This window comes from Lepidochelys kempii, chromosome 10, assembly GCF_965140265.1.
Source record: "Lepidochelys kempii isolate rLepKem1 chromosome 10, rLepKem1.hap2, whole genome shotgun sequence".
Lineage (NCBI taxonomy): Eukaryota > Metazoa > Chordata > Testudines > Cheloniidae > Lepidochelys > Lepidochelys kempii.
This window is the reverse complement of record NC_133265.1, coordinates 68,699,836-68,723,116: the sequence shown is the minus strand read 5'-3', so window position 1 is coordinate 68,723,116 and position 23,281 is coordinate 68,699,836. Positions and strand designations below refer to the sequence as shown.

General features: G+C 42.8%; 1 protein-coding gene and 1 long non-coding RNA gene across 10 annotated transcripts in view; one reads left to right on the top strand and one right to left on the bottom strand.

Moving 5' to 3' along the window:
- The window catches only part of LOC140895011 (uncharacterized), a 111,580-nt gene extending 105,774 nt beyond the window's left edge, over positions 1-5,806 (bottom strand). For all 7 annotated transcript variants that reach the window (XR_012154033.1, XR_012154028.1, XR_012154029.1 and 4 more), the window contains exon 1: positions 5,420-5,806. This is a non-coding gene — a long non-coding RNA (uncharacterized lncRNA). The remainder of the gene's footprint in view (positions 1-5,419) is intronic.
- Positions 5,807-5,940: 134 nt separating this feature from the next.
- Positions 5,941-21,081, top strand: CFAP161 (cilia and flagella associated protein 161). 3 transcript variants are annotated; one of them, XM_073361481.1, is made up of 7 exons: positions 5,941-6,116; positions 13,904-13,993; positions 14,180-14,418; positions 16,053-16,137; positions 17,915-18,073; positions 19,509-19,582; positions 20,616-21,081. In XM_073361481.1, exons 1-7 carry the CDS (start codon positions 6,030-6,032, stop codon positions 20,809-20,811), a joined length of 930 nt encoding a protein of 309 aa, XP_073217582.1. In that variant the 5' UTR covers positions 5,941-6,029; the 3' UTR covers positions 20,812-21,081. The 3 variants fall into 3 exon arrangements, with proteins under 3 accessions (XP_073217582.1, XP_073217583.1, XP_073217584.1); XM_073361482.1 differs by lacking the exon at positions 17,915-18,073; XM_073361483.1 differs by lacking the exons at positions 19,509-19,582; positions 20,616-21,081 and adding an exon at positions 18,451-18,750.
- Positions 21,082-23,281: the final 2,200 nt, after the last annotated feature.

The window sequence follows — 23,281 nt, the reverse complement described above, 5'->3', positions numbered from 1 at the left end:
TAAGACATTTCTAATCACACCCTTTGCAATTACAAATGAAAATTAAATGTAAACTCCCCACTTAACTAGTAAAATGGCCAGCTTAGTATTTTTAGAAAGGATGCCTTGGACAAGCCCGGTAGGGCCCAGAAATAAAAAGGTTTTCAATTGTCTAAAATGCCCTAATCTTGTTTATATGCTACCCCCTCCTAATCTACCAACTTTCCCTGAGAGATTTAACACCATGGGCTCTTCTTTAAGTTCTCCTGAGTTATGTTCATCCAGTCAAGTAGCAGAAATTGACCCATCACAACTAAGCAACACAACTTGAATTTCAAATACTGAATAGCAAGTATTCCCATTTTAAACACTGAGTATGTCTACACTGCATAGAAGGTGTGATTGCAGTTTGGCTAGGCACACCTGCACTATCTTTAATTTAGCAAGCTCGGCTAAATGTAGCACTGAAGACGTGACAGCATGCATCCTCAGCATGGGCTAATAACATTAACACATTCCCAGGATTCTGGGAAGGCTTGTACAGCCTGCACTTAAACCCATGCTGTTAGTTTTAGCCATGATAGCTCAATTGAAGCTAGTGTGCAGGTATGCTTACCCAAGCTATAACCACTTACCTGACTGCAGCGTGGATATACCCACTGTGACGGGTTCAGTCACAGAGACCCCCTTGGGACTGCCACTGATATGCTAAGATGACCTCTGAGCCCATTTTCCCTGCCAGCTTGGGACTCCAGAACCCTTCCTTGTTGAGCCAGACACGCTAGCCTGCTGCAACCCAGACTCAAGGTCTGGTCTATGCCCCCAAAGCTGCAGACATTAACCAAAAACTGCTCAGTAGGTCACCTATCTCCAGCACCCAGACATCCAATTCCCAATAAGTAACCCCAAATAAATCCATTTTACTCTGTATAAAGCTGATACAAAGTAAACTTATAAACTGTCTGCCCTCTATAACACTGATAGAGATATGCACAGCTGTTTGCTCCCCAGGTATTAATCACTTACTCTGAGTTTATCAATAAACAAAAGTGATTTTTATTAAGTATAAAAAGTAGGATTTAAGTGGTTCCAAGTAATAACAGACAGAACAAAGTAAGTCACCAAGCAAAATAAAACAAAACACGCAAGTCTAAGCCTAATACATTAAGAAACTGATTACAGACAAATCTCACCCTCAGAGATGTTCCAATACGCTTCTTTCACAGACTTGACTCCTTCCTAGTCTGGGCCCAATCCTTTCCCCTGGTACAATTCTTGTTAGTTCCAGCAGACATCTTACGTGGAAACTAGGGGTTTTCTCATGACTGGGACCCCCCCTTTTTCCTGTTCCACCCCCTTTTATATCTTTGGCACAAGGCAGGAATCTTTTGTCTCTCTGGGTTCCCACCCCTCCTTCTAAATGGAAAAGCACCAGGTTTAAGATGGATTCCAGTTCAGGTGACATGATCACATGTCACTGTAAGACTTCATTACCCACTGGCTGGCACACACCTATACAGGAAGGCTTACAAGTAAACAGAACCATTTACAACCAATTGTCCTAGTCAATGGGATCCATCAGGATTCTAAACCATCATTAATGGCCCACACTTTGCATAATTACAGTAGGACCTCAGAGTTATACTTCATATTTTCAGTTTTAGATCCAAGAATGATACATACATACAAATATGATGAACACACTTGGTAGATTATAAGCTTTGTAATGATACCTTACAAGAGACCTTTTGCATAAAGCATATCCCAGTTACATCATATTTTTACACTTATAAGCATATTTCCATAAAATATTATGGAGTGCAACGTCACACCCACTGTCTCAGATAGACATGTTCTGAGGAGGTTTAAATGAGAGATTAGCTAGAATGAAAATATAAATGAGGACTGGGTAACCTGACCCACCTGGAGCTCTAGAATTGGAGCATAGGTGGCAGTAGAGCATACCACTAGAATGTTCAAATTGCCCTCTTTTTCTCTAAGTAGGTTCTTTCAATTCCAAAGAAAGACTTAAAAACACCAGCTGGGTAACCAGCGCAGCAATGCATGTTTTAGTCCAGATCTACACTAAGGAAATTCCCACGCTTATATTTAGATCAGTAGACTTATAGCAATGCAAACTCCAAACACAGAAAAAGAAAAGGAGTACTTGTGGCACCTTAGAGACTAACAAATTTATTTGAGCATAAGCCGATGAAGTGAGCTATAGCTCATGAAAGCTTATGCTCAAATAAATTTGTTAGTCTCTAAGGTGCCACAAGTACTCCTTTTCTTTTTCTGTGTTAGGAGTTTGCATTGCTGTAAATCCACTGATGTAAATACAGACTAACACGGCTGCTACTCTGAAACCTGTCCTAACACAGAGATGCTCACCAGACTTGAGGTGTGTCAACAATGCAATCACAAAGCAGCTAGAAATATCTGAGGTAGCTTTAATCTAGTTAGTTCAAGTACCACAGCAATGATGCTGTGGCAGCAGGGTCTCAGCATGGGCCCTACAAGTCCTGCTGGAATCCTGGGTAATTATGCAGGTGGGCTAGTCCAACTCTTGATGGAGTTTAGACTCCTAAGTGTCTAAACCCCTGTTGAAAATAAGATTTGGGGTCCTAAATTAGTTAGCTGTTGCAGTGCTGACTGTAGCAATGCCTAACTAGCTTTAAATGTGGGCCTTCTTCCTGCCTATTGAAGCTGGGCTGTAGTTGTACTAACGGCCTACAGATACGATAGAAAGCTCTATAGGTCATACCAAAACCCCATAACCATCTAGCTCTCCTTTAAGTTTTTTCTTCACTAACAAAAAGATGAGGATGAGGAAAAGGATTGACTTTGTGACAGCAGGGGAAAGCTGGAGTGGCATCCCTCTTATGATAATACAGTTTGCTCTTTCTTCTCTAGCACATTTTAAATAGTGAGTACTTTTTACTAAAGAAAGATTACCTGTAAAACTAAGAATGAGAAACAGTCATGCTCCCCTAAATCAACACACCTCCCCAAGTCTGATTGATTATGTTGATAAATTAATCAATCTGGCAAATCCTTCTGCAAATATAGGGTGGAACCCTGGCTCTATAAAAGCCAATGGGAGTTCTGCCACGGACTTCAACAGGAGGGGGCAAGATTTCACAAAAAGTATTTAATAATTCATAAACTATTTTTCATTAGATGCATTTTGTTTAACATATAACAAGAAAATCAAAGTAATTTGCATTACATGCCCTTAGCCATGCTTTTAAGAAAGATTCATTTTATGAACTTAATTTTCAATAAGCTCTTTTTATTTATTTTCAGAAGATATTATGAAATTAGAAGTGAAAAATTTCCAAGTGACAAGACTCATACTGGTTAGAGAGTAATTTTGCTCTGTACAGCAATACATTTACTTTGTTTTTTGTGTGTAATTTACCCATACATATATGTATGCAAATTATAACATTTGTATAAGAGAAACATAATCCATGAGAAACCACATAACATTCCAAAACTGACACGTATTAAAACTATGACAGCTTGCTGAATTCCCAATATATTCTTCCACGTCTGTCAAAAACATTGTATGGTTTTATAATAGTCAGTAATGCATATAATTAAATACAGAGTTAATTCTGAGAAGAAAAAAAGACAAAACAAAAGATTTCAAATTTCATAGCACTGCACATTAAAGAGATGAGAAAAATTAAGTCTAAATGCTACTATGTTACATGCTTATAACTAAAATGCTCTATATACCTACATAAGCATGTAAGTAAAACTATGATAAACAAACCTACTTAAACCTTTGGTTCTGTGAAAACAGCTCAGCAAAATACATGTTGCATTAAGTGCTTACAACAAATTATTAGTGAAGCAGGAGTTTAATCAAAGCTGTATGAATCCAAATACTTTAGGCTGCACACCACATGTGATGCTTCTAAAATCCATGTTGGTCATTGGTCCTGAGCCAAAATGAATGACATTTTCCTGCCTATTTAAACTAAACAATAGAAAAAAGGACAGTGTTCTAACTTCAGGGTCATTACAACACAGCAGTTACGTATGAAAATTTCATTGATCAGAAATGGCCACAGAGGGGAGCTATTTCTACAAGAATGGGTTTTACTTTGTCTTGTTAGGCCTTGGTTTATGCTAAATAAGAAAGCAAGCAATAAGGAAGGAAGTTAGTTTTGGCTTAGAGGCAGCAAAATAAATAAAAAAAATTAAAAAAGAGATCCACTTTTCCTATAAAACTATTATCAATCCTATAGCTGACATTAACATGAAGGCCAGCGGTCCATATGAAGAGAAATATTCTTTTCTTTAACCTTTGTCCAGCTTAAAATCTGTTTACATTCTTTCACTATAAAATCAATTTCACAGCTGTCTGGTAATAGTTTAGACTACAAATACCCAGATTTATATCACTTTTCCTATTCTTTCCTCTGTTTCATTTTGTTTCAAATCTCAGGTCATCACAAACCTAAACATTTTTTAAAAGAAAGCCAGTCACCTAAAACTTCTGAACTCTTAGATCTCCTTATATAGTATTAGTGTTCTATAATTGTTTTACATATTAACATTTCCCCTTAATCAATAAACAGATTACATCATACAGAATTTACCTTAAAGCTTTACTTTAAAACTATTTTACTAAGGGTCATTATAATGGGAGTATCAACTGAGAATAGTACAGAAAAATGTCAGATATAAGGCTGTGAAATCCGTCAACAAAATTTGACACAAAGTCCCCCACAAATCAATCCATGCTCTCTATATGTGCAGCAATTCTTTGGCACACTTGAGTAAAAGAGGAAGACGCAGTCCTAATTCTGAACGTTCACATTTATCTGGGTTTATAAGGGATTCTGAAAGTTACATGAACATTTTCCCTAACTTAATATAAACACAGACAGATGAAGAAGAAAAACTTTAAAGAACACTGAGGATAGAGATGGAAAGACAATGTGATCAGTGGAAGAAAGGATAGAGGAATCTAGCTAAAGCATATCCAACAAGCTCATCACGAGCATCTATAGTCTTTTCAGTAGTAAGGGGAGAACTTGATTGCCACAAGTCAATGGCTGTCAAGAGTCCATAATACCTGTAGCTGATTGAAAAGCCAACACTTTCATTAAAAGAAAAGGAGTACTTGTGGCACCTTAGAGACTAACCAATTTATTAGAGCATAAGCTTTCGTGAGCTACAGCTCACTGCTCTAATAAATTGGTTAGTCTCTAAGGTGCCACAAGTACTCCTTTTCTTTTTGCGAATACAGACTAACACGGCTGTTACTCTGAAACTTTCATTAAAATCTCTCTGAACCTGTCTTTACCATTGGGGGGGGGGGGGGGAAACAACATTTTGCAAGAAAAAAATGCTCCAAGCAACTTCAGTAACAGCCCTCAGAAATGAGTGAAAATACAGGGTGACCAACGCAGCTCAACAGTACCTTGGTGCAGTGAAGGGGCTGCTCCGGCTGCAGCGTGGGGGTGTTTTGCAGGCCAGTGTCTTGGAGCAGTGCAGGGGGCAGCTCACGCTGCAGAGTGGGGGTGTTTTGCAGACGCTGGGGGGCAGGAACAGGCCAGGGGCAGCTCACCAGAGTTCTGTGCCTGGGCACTTTTGGCGACAACTCATTTTCTTTTGGCCACACCAGCTAAACAAGCCTGCCTGGGATATGCCTCCAGCCAGATCCATGGGGAGCAGGCGTGATAGCGCTGCAGTGAGCCCCCACCGCCCCTGGTCTGAGATGAGGGCTGCAGTGGGGGCCCGGACACCCCTTTCCCGGCCTCAGGGAGGGAGGGCAGGGAGGCTCCACCCCAGCACCAGCCCACTTTCTCTCCAGCGGCACTGGGAAGCTGTTGGAGCGCTGGGAAAACAGAGGAAACCCCCGCCCCTCACCCCTCATTGGCGGACTCGTCCCTCGAGAACATCCAATCCCCAGCTAAGACCGTTCCCTCGGCAACCAGTAAACTCTCCGCGGCCTAGCGGGCTCGCGTGCCGGGAGAAGCCTGCCTGGAGCCGACTCCACTATTGACCCCCCCAAACGGAGCCCCCCCAACATGAACGGCCGGGCTAGCTTGAGCGGCAAGCCCTACAGCGCGGGGGTGCGCATCGCCAACTGGAACGAGGACACGTACTTAGAGGAGGTACCGGAGCCGCTGCCAGTCCCTAGGATGCTCCCCCCCCCCCACCCCCTCCGGCGGGCTAGGGGTGGCCCCGCCTTTCTTCCGTCCCCATCCCCCGCCCCGCCGCATTTTGACCAGCACCCTCTACCGCCCCCCCCCCCAGCCCCTTGGGTTAGGCAGCAGCAACCCTAAAGCCGGGTGGCGTCCTGCGCGGAGGGGGCATCCCGGTTGTTAATCCGGGGTGGGGGGTGGGAAGGAGACCGGGTAGCAGGTGCCCAGCTCCTTAATCCCTAGAGCGGCAGGGCGCTGGGTGCCCATGGCGGCTGGGACCAGCGGGTTCAGCCCGGTCTGTGACTCCGGCTCTGGGAAGGGGCCAGCGGGTCCCATGCAGGCGCTGCTGCCAGTTCAGGGGGGAACCTTCTCCCGTGAACCCCGGAGACTCACTCCCATCTCATTGTGGCTTGGGGCCTGACTACACACACTACAATATTAAATCGACCTCATTTACCTCCGCATACAGCCAGTGATTACATCGCTTGGGCACGTCGACTCTTGGCTCCTTGGGTCGGCGGTGCGCGTGCTCACCAGGAGCTTGTACCGCCCGTACTCCGTGTGGGGCACTGTGGGACGGCTTTTGAAAGCCAGTTGTTCCGCGCTGGAAGTTTTTCCCTCAGCAGTATCCGTAGGGCTCTGGCGCCCCCTGGAGTGGCGCCCTCATGGTGTGGTATAAGGGGCCCCACCAGCTCCCTCCACCCTCAGTTCGTTCTTGCCGCCAGTGACGGTGCTAGAACATCTGCTGCTTCGGCTGGCATTGTTTCGTTTTCTGTTCTTGTGAACTTTGAAAACCTGTAGTAGAGTTGTATGTAGTTAGTCGTTTCTTAGTTACCTTTAGTAGTAGTTCTCAACTTTACGTTAGTCCCAAACGGGACTGAGCCAGGGGACCGGGCATGCCCTGGTCCCCAGGCTTTAAGCCCTGCGATAGCTGCAAAAGGCCTATGCCTGTCAGCGATCCACATACCAGCTGCCTAAGGTGCTTAGGCGAAGGGCACATAAGTGACAAGTGCTGTATCTGCAAGTTCTTTAAACCTAAGACGAAGAGTGCTGAAAGCACTCCTAATGGAGTAGGCACTCACTCCGGCACAGGAGCAGCGATCCGATTCCACACCAAGTACTGCGGCCTCCGTGCATAGTGCTCCGCCAGCGCCGTCCATAAGCTAGCACTGGTCCCCTTCCATGGCTCTGGGGAAGAAGACGAAAAAGACTGGGAGGGGAAGATCTCCTACCTCCTGTAAGGGAAAGGAGAGGGCTGGGGATGAGCCATGACCTGTGCTGGGCAGCTCAACACCCCCTTTGGGAAGACGGGCCCCAGTTGAAGTTGAGCGGTGCAGCCCATCCCATGCTTTGCCTGCAACCCCAGGTAACGGTGCAGGCCCTAGGCAGCTTCAGGTGCTGTCAATGCTCAAAGCTCTTCGAGCAGCTCAAGAGATCCAGATGCTCCCAGTGCTACCCACACCAACTCCCATGTTACCCGGTCTCGGGGAAAACCCACGTTGGGACCTATGTGTGACTCTTTACCTTAGCGGTACCGATCCCCATCGAGAAGGATGTCCCGCCAGCATTTGTCCGCCCAAAGCTGTCACGCTTCAGGACTGGAGAGGCAGGCTCAGCGGAGCCCTCTTCGGTCCCCACACCAGGGGCATTGATCAAGGGACTTGAGGCATACCTTGCTGGTAGATTGGTGCAGACCCTCTGAGGCATGCACCACCCAGCAAGAACTCTGGGACCGGCCCCGACCGTCTCCAAGGGCCAGGGACTGATCCCGGGACTGATTGGACACAAGAGACCGCCGATCACTGGGCCGTCATCACCTGTCTCCAAGATGGAGGTTACCCTACTCAGAATGATCCTCCCAGCAACTGGCCCATAGTAGCTCTCAGTCCCGTTCAACGTCCTGGTACCGGTCGAGTAGCGTGAGGCATGCTCACCAGGTATCTGATGCAGATCCACCGAACGCTGTAGGTCCCCAAGAGCCCGATCAAGACAGTCTCACTTGGGCAGGTCAGCTTTGGGACGCAGCAACCAGCACTGGTTGGACAAGAGCCACAGCTCAGCCCAATCCTGGTCGCCCAGTAGTGACCACTCTGCTGGTAGCTCCGGCTTGGAACAAGGTTCCTTGACTGTGGGACAAGCCCTGGTACTGGCAGTTCTGACTACATTATTAGCACAGAAACCTGTCCCATGGCCCCAAGCGCAGTGGCTGGCGCCATGGTATTCGTGGAACCCTTGGGGGTTTTCCCAGGCTGCCCAAGCAGCGTTGGGAGCCTCGGAGAGGCCAGCAGCCTCGGTATCCCATCCCCCTCTGGTGCACGAGGCTTCAGGGGGTAAGACCCCACAGGTCCAGGAGGACCCAGGGGAGCAAGCTGCTGGACCACCAATGGACGTGGAGGTTCGCGCTGCACTGGCATCGTCCTCGTTCTCACCGGACGAAGCTATCAGAGGGTCTCCTCACCGAGTTCCTCAGGATGATGCCAAAGCGCACCAGGAATTTTTGAAGAGGGTCACTTCTAACCCGGGGTTTCAGGCAGAGGAATTGGAAGAGCCCTCGGACTCTCTGTTTGATGTCCTCGGCTCCTGCCAGGGTGGCTCTACCCCTTCATGAAGGGGTTTCCAAAATCCAAAATGCCCTGTGGCAGACCCCTCTTCTCTGCCCCCATCTCTAAAAGGGCTGAACACAAGTACTTTATGCCAACCAAAGGGCATGAGTACTTATACTCCCACCCAGCCCCTAATTCCCTTGTGGTTGAGGAGGTTAACAACAAGGAGAGGCAAGGACAACCCGGGGCCACCCCCAAAAATAAAGACTTGAGGAGGCTGGATCTCTTTGGACGTAAGGTTTATTCATCTTCCAGCCTTCAGCTGAGAGTGGCCAACCACCAAGCCCTCCTTGGCCAATATGAATTTAATATGTGGCAAGCCATGGCCAAGTCGAAGGGTTACTCCCTGAGGCTTCCAAGAAGGAGTTCCAAGCAATCCTCAATGGAGGCACGACTGCGGCCAGGGTGGCCCTCCAAGTGTCATCCGATGCTGCTGATGCTGCTGCCCACACTATTGCTTCCGCTATCTCCATGCGGCAGGTCTCCTGGCTGCTCCTCTCTGGGTTGTCCACCAAGGCCCAGCAGTCAGGACCTGCCCTTCAATGGTGGGGCCCTATTTGCAGAGCAAACAGACAGCAAGTTGCGTGGCCTGAAGTACTCCCGCACCACCCTGAAAACGCTGGGTCTCTACGTCTCAGCCCCGGCGCATAAGCGCTTCAAACATCACCAGCCTCAGGGCCAGGGGAGCCAGCCTCAACAGGACCAGCCCCATAAATGAGCCAAAGGTTACAAGTGCCGCCTGAGCCACTCGCCTCCACTCGTCAGGCTCAACCCTACAATAAGCAGGGGTCCAAATGGTCGTTTTGACGATGCGCCCAAGGGCGACCTACCAGCCTATTCCCCAGATCCATCTTTCCCAGTGTTGTCCGACCGCCTTTCCACTTTCCTCCCGGTGTGAACCGCTATAACTTCGGACCACTGGGTCCTCAACACAGTGGAATGGGGTTATACCCTCCAGTTCCTTTCTACCCTCCCTTCTCACCTGCCTTCCCCGTCCCTCTTCAGGGAGCCCTCTCATGAGAGTCTCCTTGCACAGAAGGTACAGAGGTTACTACAGCTGGATGCAGTGGAAGAAGTTCCTCTGAAGTACAGGAACAAGGGGTTCTATTCCTGGTACTTTTTAATCCCAAAGGCCAAGGGCGGTCTATGGCCCATTCCGGACCTGTGAGACCTCAACAAGTACCCACAGAAGCTAAAGTTCCTCATGGTCTGTCACGGTTCCTCCCCCACTCTGAACTCTAGGGTACAGATGTGGGGACCTGCATGAAAAACCTCCTAAGCTTATCTTTACTAGCTTAGGTCAAAACTTCCCCAAGGTACAAAATATTACACCCGTTGTCCTTGGACTGGCCGCTACCACCACCAAACTAATACTGGTTACTGGGGAAGAGCTGTTTGGACGCGTCCTTCCCCCCAAAATACTTCCCAAAACCTTGCACCCCACTTCCTGGACAAGGTTTGGTAAAAAGCCTCACCAATTTGCCTAGGTGACTACAGACCCAGACCCTTGGATCTTAAGAACAATGAACAATCCTCCCAACACTTGCACCCCCCCTTTCCTGGGAAATGTTGGATAAAAAGCCTCACCAATTTGCATAGGTGACCACAGATCCAAACCCTTGGATCTGAGAACAATGAAAAAGCATTCAGTTTTTTACAAGAAGACTTTTAATAAAAAAATAGAAGTAAATAGAAATAAAGAAATCCCCCCTGTAAAATCAGGATGGTAGATATCTTACAGGGTAATTAGATTCAAAAACATAGAGAACCCCTCTAGGCAAAACCTTAAGTTACAAAAAAGATACACAGACAGAAATAGTTATTCTATTCAGCACAATTCTTTTCTCAGCCATTTAAAGAAATCATAATCTAACACATACCTAGCTAGATTACTTACTAAAAGTTCTAAGACTCCATTCCTGTTCTGTCCCCGGCCAAGACGACTACAGACAGACACAGACCCTTTGTTTCTCTCCCTCCTCCCAGCTTTTGAAAGTATCTTGTCTCCTCATTGGTCATTTTGGTCAGGTGCCAGCGAGGTTACCTTTAGCTTCTTAACCCTTTACAGGTGAGAGGAGCTTTCCCCTGGCCAGGAGGGATTTCAAAGGGGTTTACCCTTCCCTTTATATTTATGACATGGTCTCTCTGGCTTCTATTTTCCCCTCCCTGGATCTGGGAGACTGGTATGCGGCCCTCGACTTGAAGGACGCATACTTCCACATAGCGATCTTTCAAGGACACAGACACTTCCTCCGGTTTGCGGTGGAACCCCACCATTACCAGTTTATAGTCCTCCCATTTGGCCTGGTGACAGCACTGAAGGTGTTTACCAAAATTCATGTTGGTAGTAGCGGCTTACCTCAGGCGCCGGGGTATCCAAATCTACCTGTACCACGACGACTGGCTTGTCAAGAGCAGCTCCAGGTCTCAAGTCCGAAGGGACTTCTCCTTGCACCACAAGTGGTCACTCCATCCAGAGGTAGCCTGCATGATCTTCGAAAGGTGGGGAACTCCCCAGGTGGACCTGTTCACTACCAGACAGAACAGGAAATGCCACCAATTTTGTTCTCGAGAGGGTCTGAGCAAGGATTCCCTCTCCAATGCCTTCCTCCTGATGTGGTCAGGGATCCTGATGTACATGTTCCCTCTGATTCCACTCATCAGCAGGGCCCTGGCAAAGATCAAGAGAGACCAGGCGCAGATTATCATGATCGCTCTGGCATGGCCTCACCAGCATTGGTTCGGCACACTCATGATCCTTTCAGCAGCCCTTCCCTGGCCCCTGCCCAACCGACCAGATCTGTTATCGCAGGACCATGGTCACCTCTTACACCCCAACCTTGGGTCCCTCCTCCTCTTTGCATGGATGCTGTGTGGCTGCACCTGGAGAAATGGACCTATTTGGAAGGAGTCCAACAGGTCCTCCTGGAAAGTAGGAAGCCCTCAACTAGACTGATTTACCTGGCCAAGTAGACGAGGTTTTCCCTCTGGGCATCTGAACGGTTCATCTCTCCCTTGCATTCCTCCATATAGGCTGTCCTGGACTACCTGCTCCGTTGGAGGAACCAGGGCCTAGCACACACTTCCATTAGAGTGCATCTTGCAGTCATCTCTGCTTTTCATCCACCAATCCAAGAACAGATGGTGTTCTCCCATGACATGACAGTCAGATTCTTGAGAGGGCTGGAGTGACTCTTCCCGCAGGTATGGGCTTCTGTCCCACAGTGGGATCTTAACTTGGTCTTCTCTAGGCTGACTGTCCCGCCCTTTGAACCTCTGGGTTCCTGCTCCCTTTCCCATCTGTCATGGAAGGTCATGTTCCTGGTGGCGGTGGTATCGGCAAGACAGGTCTCGGAAATTAAAGCCTTGACCTCAGAACTGCTGTACATGGTCTTCTACAAAGATACGGTTTGGTTGTGGCCCCACCCGGTTTTCCTGCCAAAGGTGGTCTCCACCCTCCATATGAACCAGGACATCTTCCTCCCGGTATTCTTTCCCAAACCGCACAAGACCAGTGAAGAGAGGCGTCTTCATGTCCTGAACGTCTGGAGGGCCTTGTTTTTTATTTATAAAGTTCCAAGCCTTTCCGTAAATTGACTCAACTCTTCATCGCTACAGAGGATAGGATGAAGGGTCATCCAGTGTCCTGGCAGAGGATTTCCAATTTGATCACCCTGTTATGACCTGGCAGGGGTTCTGCCACCGCCGATTGTCAGAGCCCACTTGACGAGAGCTCAGGCGTCTTCGGCGACCTTCCTGGCACACATCCCTATCCAGGACATCTGTAGAGCTTCAGCATGATCCTCTGCCCACATATTTACTACTCATTATGCCATCACTCAGCGGGCCAGGGACTACGCTGGGTTCAGCAGAGCTGTGTTGCAATCTACACATCAGTGAACTCCTACCCACCTCCAGGGCTACTGCTTTGGAGTCACCTAATATGGAATGGACATGAGCAAGCACTTGAAGAAGGAAAGACAGTTACCTGTTTCGTAACTGGTGTTCTTCGAGATGTGTTGCTCATGTCCATTCCATGACCCACCCTCCTTCCCCACTGTCGGAGTTTCTGGCAAGAAGGAACTGAAGGTGGGGGGAGCCGGCAGCGCCCCTTATACCGCGCCATGCGAGTGCCACTCCAAGGGGCATCAGAGCCAGTCCCTTACGGATACTGCTGAGGGAAAAACTTCTGGCACCGGTGCATGTGGCGAGCACACACACCTAATATGGAATGGACATGAGCAACACATCTTGAAGAACACCAGTTACGGAAAAGGTAACTGTCTTATGTAAGCAATGCAGTATCTACACCAGTGGTTTTCAACCTATTTACCATTATGGGCTGGTGCACCTCTCTATGTGTTATATGGGCCACATCAACACAATATATATATACTACCTGTAATGGCCCGATGGATGTCATATGGGCCACAGTTGTGTGCTATTTGGTCTGCAAGCGGGCTGCAGGTTGAGAACCACTGGTCTACACTAACACCATGTTGACCTAACTACATCGACATTGACTCTATCCTTCTCATGGAGGTGGAGTTATTAAGTCTGCGTAGCTGGGCAGTTATGGCAGTGTGAACGAAATTTTTGTGAGGACACTTACGCAGGGCAGGTCTATACTACGGGGTTAAGTCGACCTAAGTTATGCAACTCCAGCTACATGAATGTACCTTAGGTCGACTTATAGAGGTGTCAACTTACCTTATGCTTCTTCTTCCGGTGAAATACCGGAGTTGACAGGAGAACGATTGGTGGTTGATTTAGTGGGTCTTCACTAGACCCGCTAAATTCACCCCCAGTGGATCGATCACCGCACGTCGATACCCCGGTAAGTGGAGTCAAGCCCATAGATAGGTTGACGTAAACTGCCTTAAGTCCACCTTACACTGTAGAGTAGACCAGGCCTTGGTGTAAATGGGAAGTAACTCCATTGAAGTTAATGGGTTTACCCTCAGTGTAAAACTAGTGTGAGATCAGACTCAGGTTCCTGGAATATTTGTGAGCCACCTGCCACAGAGGCACCTATACGTTGATTTCCACCTAAATGGGGCCCTTTTAAAAAAATATTTAAATTGCATTTAAAGCCAAGATGATTTTAAAAAGGCTGGATACTATGTTTAATTTCTCACTTTTGTTTTTGAACAGGACCTCTTGAAAGATTTTTTGTATAAAAGAGAAAAAGGTGAACTTCTCATACAGAAATCAAGGAGACTTAAAAATAATCTTTTAAAGCAGGTAATGAGTTCTTAGCCTTTCATCCATTCCGCTTCACCGCTTATAAAATGTTGTTGCAGTGAATCGTTAGCATCTGTGTAGTGAGAATACGATGTTTTAGCATTCTGTATGATACAGTACAATAATTTCAATAATTTTAAAACAAATTGAAACAGTCTATACAAATCTATGTATATTTTAACTTAGATGCAACTATCAGTTTCGAAAGATGGATTTATTCACTTTGGAGACACTGTGATGCTTTTGAGCCCTGAAAACAAGAAATCACCTACGGAGAATTACTCTGCAGCGTGTGGCAATCTAACTTTGGCTGTTAATCCAGATGATATAACAGTACATACGTCTGAGTCATTGCAAGTCCCCTGTGGAGTGAGTGCAGTGAAAAGTGTGAACCCTGTTGGTCGAAATGCATTTCATATCCTAAGGTGTGGAGTCTTGCATTCAGTAGATTCAGTAGTAGTTAAACCCTTGTTTTAAGGTTTGATCTTATTTTGTGAAATAGACAATGAACTTCCTTAAAAATGAAACTCAATGTGTCGCGGAACATTTTATTGATTTCAGACTAATGGCTTAATTTTTATTACACATTAGGCCCGATTCTGTTCTCATGCCAGTGTGCATCCAGTAATTCCAATGAAATCAAAGAAATTACATCAATATAAATCTGGTGCAAAAGCAGAATCAGTCTCACTGTATTTATTTTTCATAAACTAACAAATATTTTAAAGTTGAATAAATTCTACAGCTTATTTTTGACATAGAGCAATATTTTTAGTTAACAAAGCATTTACAAACATAACTAGTTACCTTGCATGGATGTTATGAGAATTAGTTAAATCTTACATACTTCCTTCTTCTGTGCAAGAACATAAAAGAGCAGAGTGGCTCTCTGCCCTGACATGCTAAAAGTTGAGCAGTATCTCTGGATAGTTCTTCAGAATGTTAGAAAAGATGCCATACTTAAATTGTAAACTGTTTGGGGTAGAGGCTGTCTTTCTATTATATGTGTACATAGAGCCTACCACTTCTATGTAGATAGGAATGTTTTCATGAACTAAAAAGAAATTCCAAAAATATTTTTTTATTTATTTAAACATTCTCTGCTGTGGGTTTAAAAGCCAAATGTTGTATCATTGTGCTAATGGAAGGGAACTAGATGCTGACATTGACTGGAAACAAAAAACCTGGATCTGTAAACTCACCAAAATCTAAAAAAGTAAATAAACGGCATAAATTTTGTAAAGTTAAGTTTATTTTTAAAATTATTTCAGAATTGATAATATAGATAAGGGAAAAGATGATGTAATTTTAATCTGATGGCCTAGTCATAACCACTGAAGTGGATGAGGGGGACATGTTGTTTCCCTGATAAATGTAACTACAGGACTAAAGCATTTTCAGTTTCCTATCTTTTTATGAGGTTGTACCACTGCCTAGCAGTGCCCCTTTAACAAAATATATCAGTGTTATGGAATAATACTTATGATCAAAGGAAATGAGTTAACGTTACTGTGGCAACTTGACTTTTGAATATAAATTCTCAACTTTGACATTTCATTAGCAGAGTTTATTTTTATTTTTTGCATTGAAATGGATGATAAATCGATATGAAAACTAAACAACATGATAAATTACAGGGAAACACTCCTTTTGCTTTTTGGCAGGGCTTTTTCAGATACATGAATTAAACATATAGATTGGGATTTTCAATGGAGTCTAAGGGAATTAAGTGCTGAACTCCCTCTGAATTTCAACAATATTTATGCACCAATCTCCTTTGAAAATCCCAGCCTATGTGTTTAATGTATGCAGCTGAAAAATAGCATTGAGAGCCTAATTTTCCACTCTGAGGATTACATATTTATGTAGTAAATTATTTAAATTCCAACTCTTTCTATAATGTATTTTCTAATAGCAACCTTAATAATAAGCAGTGACACCAGCCTCTTCTATAATAAATAATTCTGAACACACACACACATAAATATATATATACACACACACACATCAATGCATATGGCATATTTCAATTTATATGGTTCTTTTCCTATGTTAACAGTGTTGAAGGAAATTCTATGGGTGAACCCATTAGATTTGGGCAGAATTTTGGTCTTGGGGCAACAGGCGGTTTTACCGATCAAATGGTAAGTCAACACAGGTGTAAACTGAAATTGTAGTACATATTGATACTATAAATTAGGTTACTGTACATATTTTGCATGCTATTTTTGTGCAATAAAATATGCAATAGTTATTACTAAGCAAAGAATGAATCTGGAGCACTTCATGTGAGGAGAGGGGATTAGCTATATACTGTAGAGCAGTGGTTCTCAAACTATGGGCGCCGCTTGTTCAGGGAAAGCCCCTGGCGGTCTGGGCCGGTTTGTTTACCTGCCGTGTCCGAAGGTTCGGCCGATCGCTGCTCCCAATGGCCACGGTTCGCCTCTCTAGGCCAATGGGGGCTCCAGGAAGGGCTGCTAGCACATCCCTCAGCCCGCGTCACTTCCCACAGCCCCCATTGGCCTGGAGCGAAGAACCGCGGCCAGTGGGAGCAACTGCACTGACTGTCAATTGAGTTAATCTGCACTTACACCAGTGTAATTGAGATAAGACTCTGGTCCCCTGTCTCCTGGCCAGTAATAGTGTGACTGTCATTTGGTCATATTCATAGCATATATGTTTAGCTATCAATATATTAAAATCTACAGTTAACATTTGCATAGAAGGTACCCTATAGCCAAATCACCATCCTGTATGAATAAACTATTTGGGGCTTTCAGAAAAAAATCCCCCTAAAAACAAATATTTACTTGCATTTCCTTATCATGGCTTGTCTCAAATGCAACACCTATTCAGAGAGCTGTACCAAATTTCTAGGGATCAGGAATGCAGTCCAGGACTATGAAACTCAGGTGATTTGAGTGAGGGACATTTTAAATATCTCATGAAACACACCACAAAATGCAGGAACGCTGATGTTTTAAACTCTGCCTTTAAATGAATTGAGAACAAGAGACTCTCTCCTGCAAATGGAAGAGACTTGGCAAATCTGGAACCTGTGAATGAAAGTCTGTATTTTTTAAAGTAAGTAAAATGTTAGTGTCTCAGTCTGAGTCAGGCAGCAGGATTCTAGTAAATGTTAATATTGTGTCTGTTCAGAAGACAGGAAGAATGCAGAATCAGAGGACAATGTACAAAGCCACTATAAGTACCACTTATAAATTTTTTTTGGCCGAGCAACCTTGCCTGTATCTTTGTAATCTCAGTGACCTTTTGGAATGCAGATCTCATTTATATATCAGTGCTTAACTTCTATAATCTCACTCTTTTTGAAGTCACTTGTTCAATTTGAATGCGGCACACTATTCATAAGCTCATCAGTCATGTAGTGTCTGTTATAGTTAAGAGTTTTGAATTCAGGAGAATTGACTGACTGACTTTTCACAAAGAATCTGCTCCTAGTGTTGAAAAAACAGTTGTTTTTTATAACTGCTATATGTTTGGGGTCCAATCCAATGCTCATTTAAATCAGTGAGCATTGGATCAGCCCTAACAATAGAAGTACATATTTCAACATCAGAAATACAATACTACTTCTGAAGTAAAAAGGTAACCCCATGTTTTTACAGGTATTTTTTGTATACTCTTTCATGTTGGTCTTACACTTCTTTGCTTGCACAGATATACAACTCTTCTTCACCAATTTTTTTTTTTTTTTTTTGATTCTGGAATAAAACAGACTCTGTGCTCAAAAAGAATAATTTTTGTAAACAATTGTTAAAAACTAGTTGAGTGTTTTAAAATTATTTTATATAAATTTGTGACATTGCTAAATGCAAACAATTGTTCTTTTTTCTGTAGTAACTTAGTAGTTTAATCATTTAAACTTATATTGCCATTCATGTATGTTTCCATTTACAGTTATATCTTGCAAGTGACCATAAATCATTTGTGAGATTTGCTAAAAAATCATACCTTCAGCAAGTGTTTTTGACAGATGAGCTCTCCTATCTGACTTGCTGGCAAGCTACCTTTTTGGATCCACAGCTGCGTCTTGAATATGAAGGATTTCCAGTTCCTGTAAGCAATTATATAGAAAGTAAAACAATAGTAAATATTAAGAGTATTTAATTAATGCTATCGATAAACCATTTAAAAGAAAGTTGCACCCATTTTATTGTCTGCAGTATTCTGAAAGTCATGGTGAAAAGCAAATTTTTCCATATATAAAATGTTAACTGTTATTACGAGGGGAAACAGCCTGACAATGATAGCTAATTGTTAGAGCAGGAGGCTAGGATTCAGCACTCTTGGGTTCCAATGCTAACTTTGGGATTGACTTGCTGTGCAATTAGGATAAATATTTTGGCCAAAATTTTAAAAAGTGGCCATTGATTTTGGGTGCCTCAGAATCTGGAGCTGAATTTGTAACCCCCTCCCCCCCTTCTGAATTTCAGAAGCACCGAGTATCTGCAATTCCACTTCTAACAGTAGGAGCTGTGACTGCTATGTACTTCTGAAAATGAGGCCCACAAAGCTCCCAAAAATGGAGGTACCCAAAATCAGTGGCCACTTTTGAAAATGTGGCTGCTAACCTCAGTATGTATCTGTAACTTGGATGTAATACCTACCTCACAGAGGTGCTGGAAGCTTAATTAATGCTTCTAAAATGCTTAGAGATCCCTCAGGTAAGACCTTTATAGTTCAAGGGAAATGTGAAGTAATGATATTATATTATAAATATAACTGTTCCTCCACTGCCAGCCACTACTTCTGTTGTAATATATTTCTATTAAGTTTCTGACTCTCAAAACCTGGTTAAAATTATGTAATTGATTTAAGATTATATTCTCTTTTCATGGCAGTTTTAAAAATATTTTTAAACAGGTTAATTTAAGATCAATCCTGTTGCACTTTAAAAATAAATTAAAAGCGCTCTTTGCAAAAATGTAACAATGCAGTAAAAATCTATTTTTAAAAATGCAGAGGCCCCAATTCTAGACTGCTCTAGCACATTTTATTGTGGAAACCAGAAGGATCTCTCCACCAGGAAACACCCAGTGAAACTGGGATTCCTCTGGTGGCATAGGACCATTCCGTGGCTTTACACAGCACTGGAGCATGCCCACGAAGGGAAGAAGTGTAGTGGAGGAGAGAGCTTTGAGCAGGGGGGTTGGACTAGGTGACCTCCTGAAGTGTCTTCCATCCCTAATCTTCTATGATTCTATGAGTGGGAATAGCCAGAATGCTATACATTCAGGTACTGTGGGCTGCTGGATGGTCCCTTGGGGATCGTTGCAGTTAAGTTGTAAAACCAGTTTATTTACACTGGGGGCTGGACCAGCCCAGACAGTCCAGTATCAATGAGGTACAAAGCGGCCCAGAATCAGAGCTTGTGTTTTTAACATGTTATATTCACTAACTCAAAACATTTCACTTGCACAGCAAAAAGACTATTTAACAGCAGTCTTTAAAATGTCTGTGAAAAAGATTCTTTTGTTTGTTCTTTCTCTAGGCAAACACTAAAGTCCTTATCACTCATTGTCATACAAATCGGGGTTTAGCAGTTCCTAGGAACTATTGTCTAAGGTAAGTGTAATTTATGACAATAAAATATCAGGGATGTTTTTCATTAATCATGATGTACAAGTTCAGTATAGCAAGAATATAAGCAATGAGACAAGTCACACATTTAGTGAGAAAACAAAAAGAGTGCAGAACACTCTCACTCACTCTCAATTTCTTGTCAGGCTGTAATTCTACCCTGGGTCTGCAATCAATCAGCTCAACCTTTTTCACATTTTCCCCTCAGATTTCCAGACTTCTCTCTTTCTTGGATGGTTCAGGTCCTCCTTTGGATATGCTGACCAATTGTAGTCCTTTATTTGGAGAGAAAGTTGGGTATGAGGAAAAATATATTTTAAAACAATGCAGGAAATTGCATGTAGGATACATAGAACTCTCACAAAAAACAAGTAAATATATTGGTGTGAGTGTAACTTCTGCATTGAATTAGTATTTTGACTCTACATTGTTCATGAGTGTAACAATTCTTTCTCATTTAATTCCAAACAAAATTCAGCTCAGAATCTATATCAGACCCTCATGGAGGCCTTTGAGGCAGAAAGTTTGCTGGGGTGAGGTTGAAATGGTGATAGCCAGGGAGCCTGTAGTACAGCCCCCAAAATCGGTAGAGTTGGCTGGGGAACTGGGTGTTTTCAGTGCAAGCCTATATCAATCAGGCACCTGTAGCACCCCAACTAAAAAGAGCTGCCATTCACCAGTGGAAATTCTTAAGGAAGGCAGGCAGCAGCAACACCTGCTCTTCCTCAGGATGAATGAATACTCCCTGGAGAGCTTTGGGATTTAGCTGGATGAATCTGGACCAGTGCTACCTTTTCCTCTTGGCTTTTGATTTCTAAAATTATAGTTGACAAATAAAGTTTTTTAAAATGCATGAATAATATGGCTTAATAAACCAAAAACAATATGAGAAAAGGTATTTGCAAATTGGTTAGAGGAGTAATTTACAGTTTATAGTGACTCACCATTAACTTTGGAGACAGAGAGAATGGAGTGTATAATCATTATATCTAGCTGTGCTACTATTTTCTCTTGACAGGTCATACTTTGGAAAGGAATATGAAGTCATCTGTCACACCTATCTGGATTCCCATAAAGCTGAAGAAGATAAGAATTACTGGTTAATAGTAACTGCGAATCCCAGTGATGATGGAATTACTATGTTTGACAGACCTAAGCCTCCCTCAGAGGAGACCAGAGAGAGAGAGAGGAATGAACTTTATGCAGGAACATAGAATGTAATAGTCCAAGGTCAAAGAGTTTCATTTTATTTATGCTTTCACAAAGTGAAAATTTTAATTTTGATGACGATAATTAGAGCTTTGAGTGCACTTCACACTTTCTCTATTCACATTCCATTTTTAACCCTAGATTCATTTATTTTATAAGTAGTTATGAAAATCTGCCATTAATTACACTGGGAAACCTCACTGAAGTCAGTGGGATTTCGCTTAAATGTAACTGAGGACAGAATTTGGTCAATAAAATTGGTGATCCATATACAAGCAAGGCTTGATTTTGCCATTTTGACATTCACTGATGGTAACAGATGTGTCAGAAATTAGTAACACTAATGGAATTTCCTTAACTTAACAGTCCTAAGAACTTATTTAACAATTTATTTCAAAATAACCCACTGTCTTCTTTTTAAGGATAATGGATATGTGGTAGTTCCCAAAACATTAAAAGCCAATGGCATGCCAGCTTATCATTGGAATCTTCGGCACTTAAAGACCAACTCAGAGGAACCTTAAGTCAATTGAACTCACTCTTTTCTGTGGTTAGCACAGCATTGCCAAGTGTTCAAAAATCATAAATCAGGCCTCAAAAAATTGGCTTACAAATCATGACTTTTAAAAAAAATAGTAATGTTTACTAGTAATAGTAAAATTCTTTACATTTGCCTTTTGGATTTCGAGCCTTTAGGAATCACGTATTCAAGCTTTTCTCCACAACTGCAAGGCCTACAGGAATCGTGCAGCTGTCTCTGGGATGGAAGAGCAGCAACACCCTGAAAAGCTATTGGTGCACAACAAGGGGAGGAAAGGGAATTTTTGGCCAAAGGTACTAAGAAAAACCTCTATTCTTATAAAAATGGCGAGGAATCTTTAATGTCCATGCAATTCAGACAAGACCTTGGTTTTTAAAGTTTTACCAAAATAAGTTTCAAGTAACTCTGCAAGGGCTGATTTGACCCTGTCATGGTTCCGAGCTCTATTTCTAGAGTCTGTCTGATTCAAACCCAGTGCCTAGGACTTTTGAACCACTGCCTGCATCCAATATAAATTATCAAATTCTTCTTCCTAGAGAACAAGAAATAAAGACAAAATATTATGAAACTAAGAAAAACTGATCATCCATTTGCGTGCTGCAAAGCTGAAAAGCTACTGATGTTTGTGTACAAATCTATACATTTCATATTGGTCTACAGTACCCAGTGAGTTTTTCTGTCATATACATTAGTTAATTCCAGTCCTTGTAGGTGCAGTGATAACTTTAAAAAGAAAGTAAACAAAAATAAGCACTTGGTTTGCAACTGACTGAATGGGTTGTCTTCTGTGTAACTTTTTTGGATGGTCTCTTGCTGCCACAATAAGCCAAATATATTGTTCATAGAATTGTCCTTTGCCCTTTTCCCATGATCATGCCAAATGGCAGATGATAAACAAACAGATCTGGCTACTGTGATGGTTTAGTGGTAACAATGTGCCTGGTTAATGGTCCTCTAAATTTTCCTGCCTCCTTAATCAATCTACAGTTGTTGCTTGCAGTGCTTACAAATGCTAAAAATAAAAGTATCTTACTGTTTGCAGTTATAATCCAAAACCGTAACCTATTTTAACATAGTATATTGTTAGACAAAGAAAAACAAGTGCTTTATAACAGGGAAGAATTTGAATTTCACAAGATATAAACTAGTCGCATACATTTTTTACCTTGGCTATTTCTCTAACAGATGACTCCACTACAATCTAACTCCGTATTTTTATAATGTAATAGCATCATGATATGTTATAGTATACAAAATTAATCTCTTTTTTAAAATCTGAATTTCTTTTTAAAATTGAGTTTCTCTAAGATTTTAGGTTTCAGAGTAGCAGCTGTGTTAGTCTGTATTTCTAAGATTTTAGTATAATCATACAGTTCTCAACACTGGCCACACGATGGCAACCTTTTTAAAAAAACCAGTCCATCTGAACTGCTTTAAACATTTTAATCCAAATCATCCCTGATATATATCTCAACAAAACTTAATCAAGTTACAACAGGTTTGAATTAAGGCCATTAAGTGTTTCCTGTTTTTAGAAGATGAAATTTAATTTTTCGGAAGCAAAACTAGGCATAAGGACACATGAAGTCAGTTTCTGAAAGACAGCTAACAGGAATGGAAAACAAGAACTAAGACAAGTTTATAGGAAAGAGTATCTTTAGAACCTGTTTCCTTTATTTTCTAAACATAGAAGCAAGTACTCCTAGGTGCAATATGTGATAGACAGCATAAACTGTTTTAGTGCCACTGTACCTACCTACTCTGTATACAGCAATCTTAGTTCTAGAGAGATATTTGGGGATTATTAAAAATCTGCAGATTTTTGCAATAAAACTCTATAATCCTACTTAGAATAGGTATTTTTGTATCTGATACACTGGGAAAACTCAGCGTTCAATAACATGCACACTTGTATTTTGACCACTCTGGTGGTG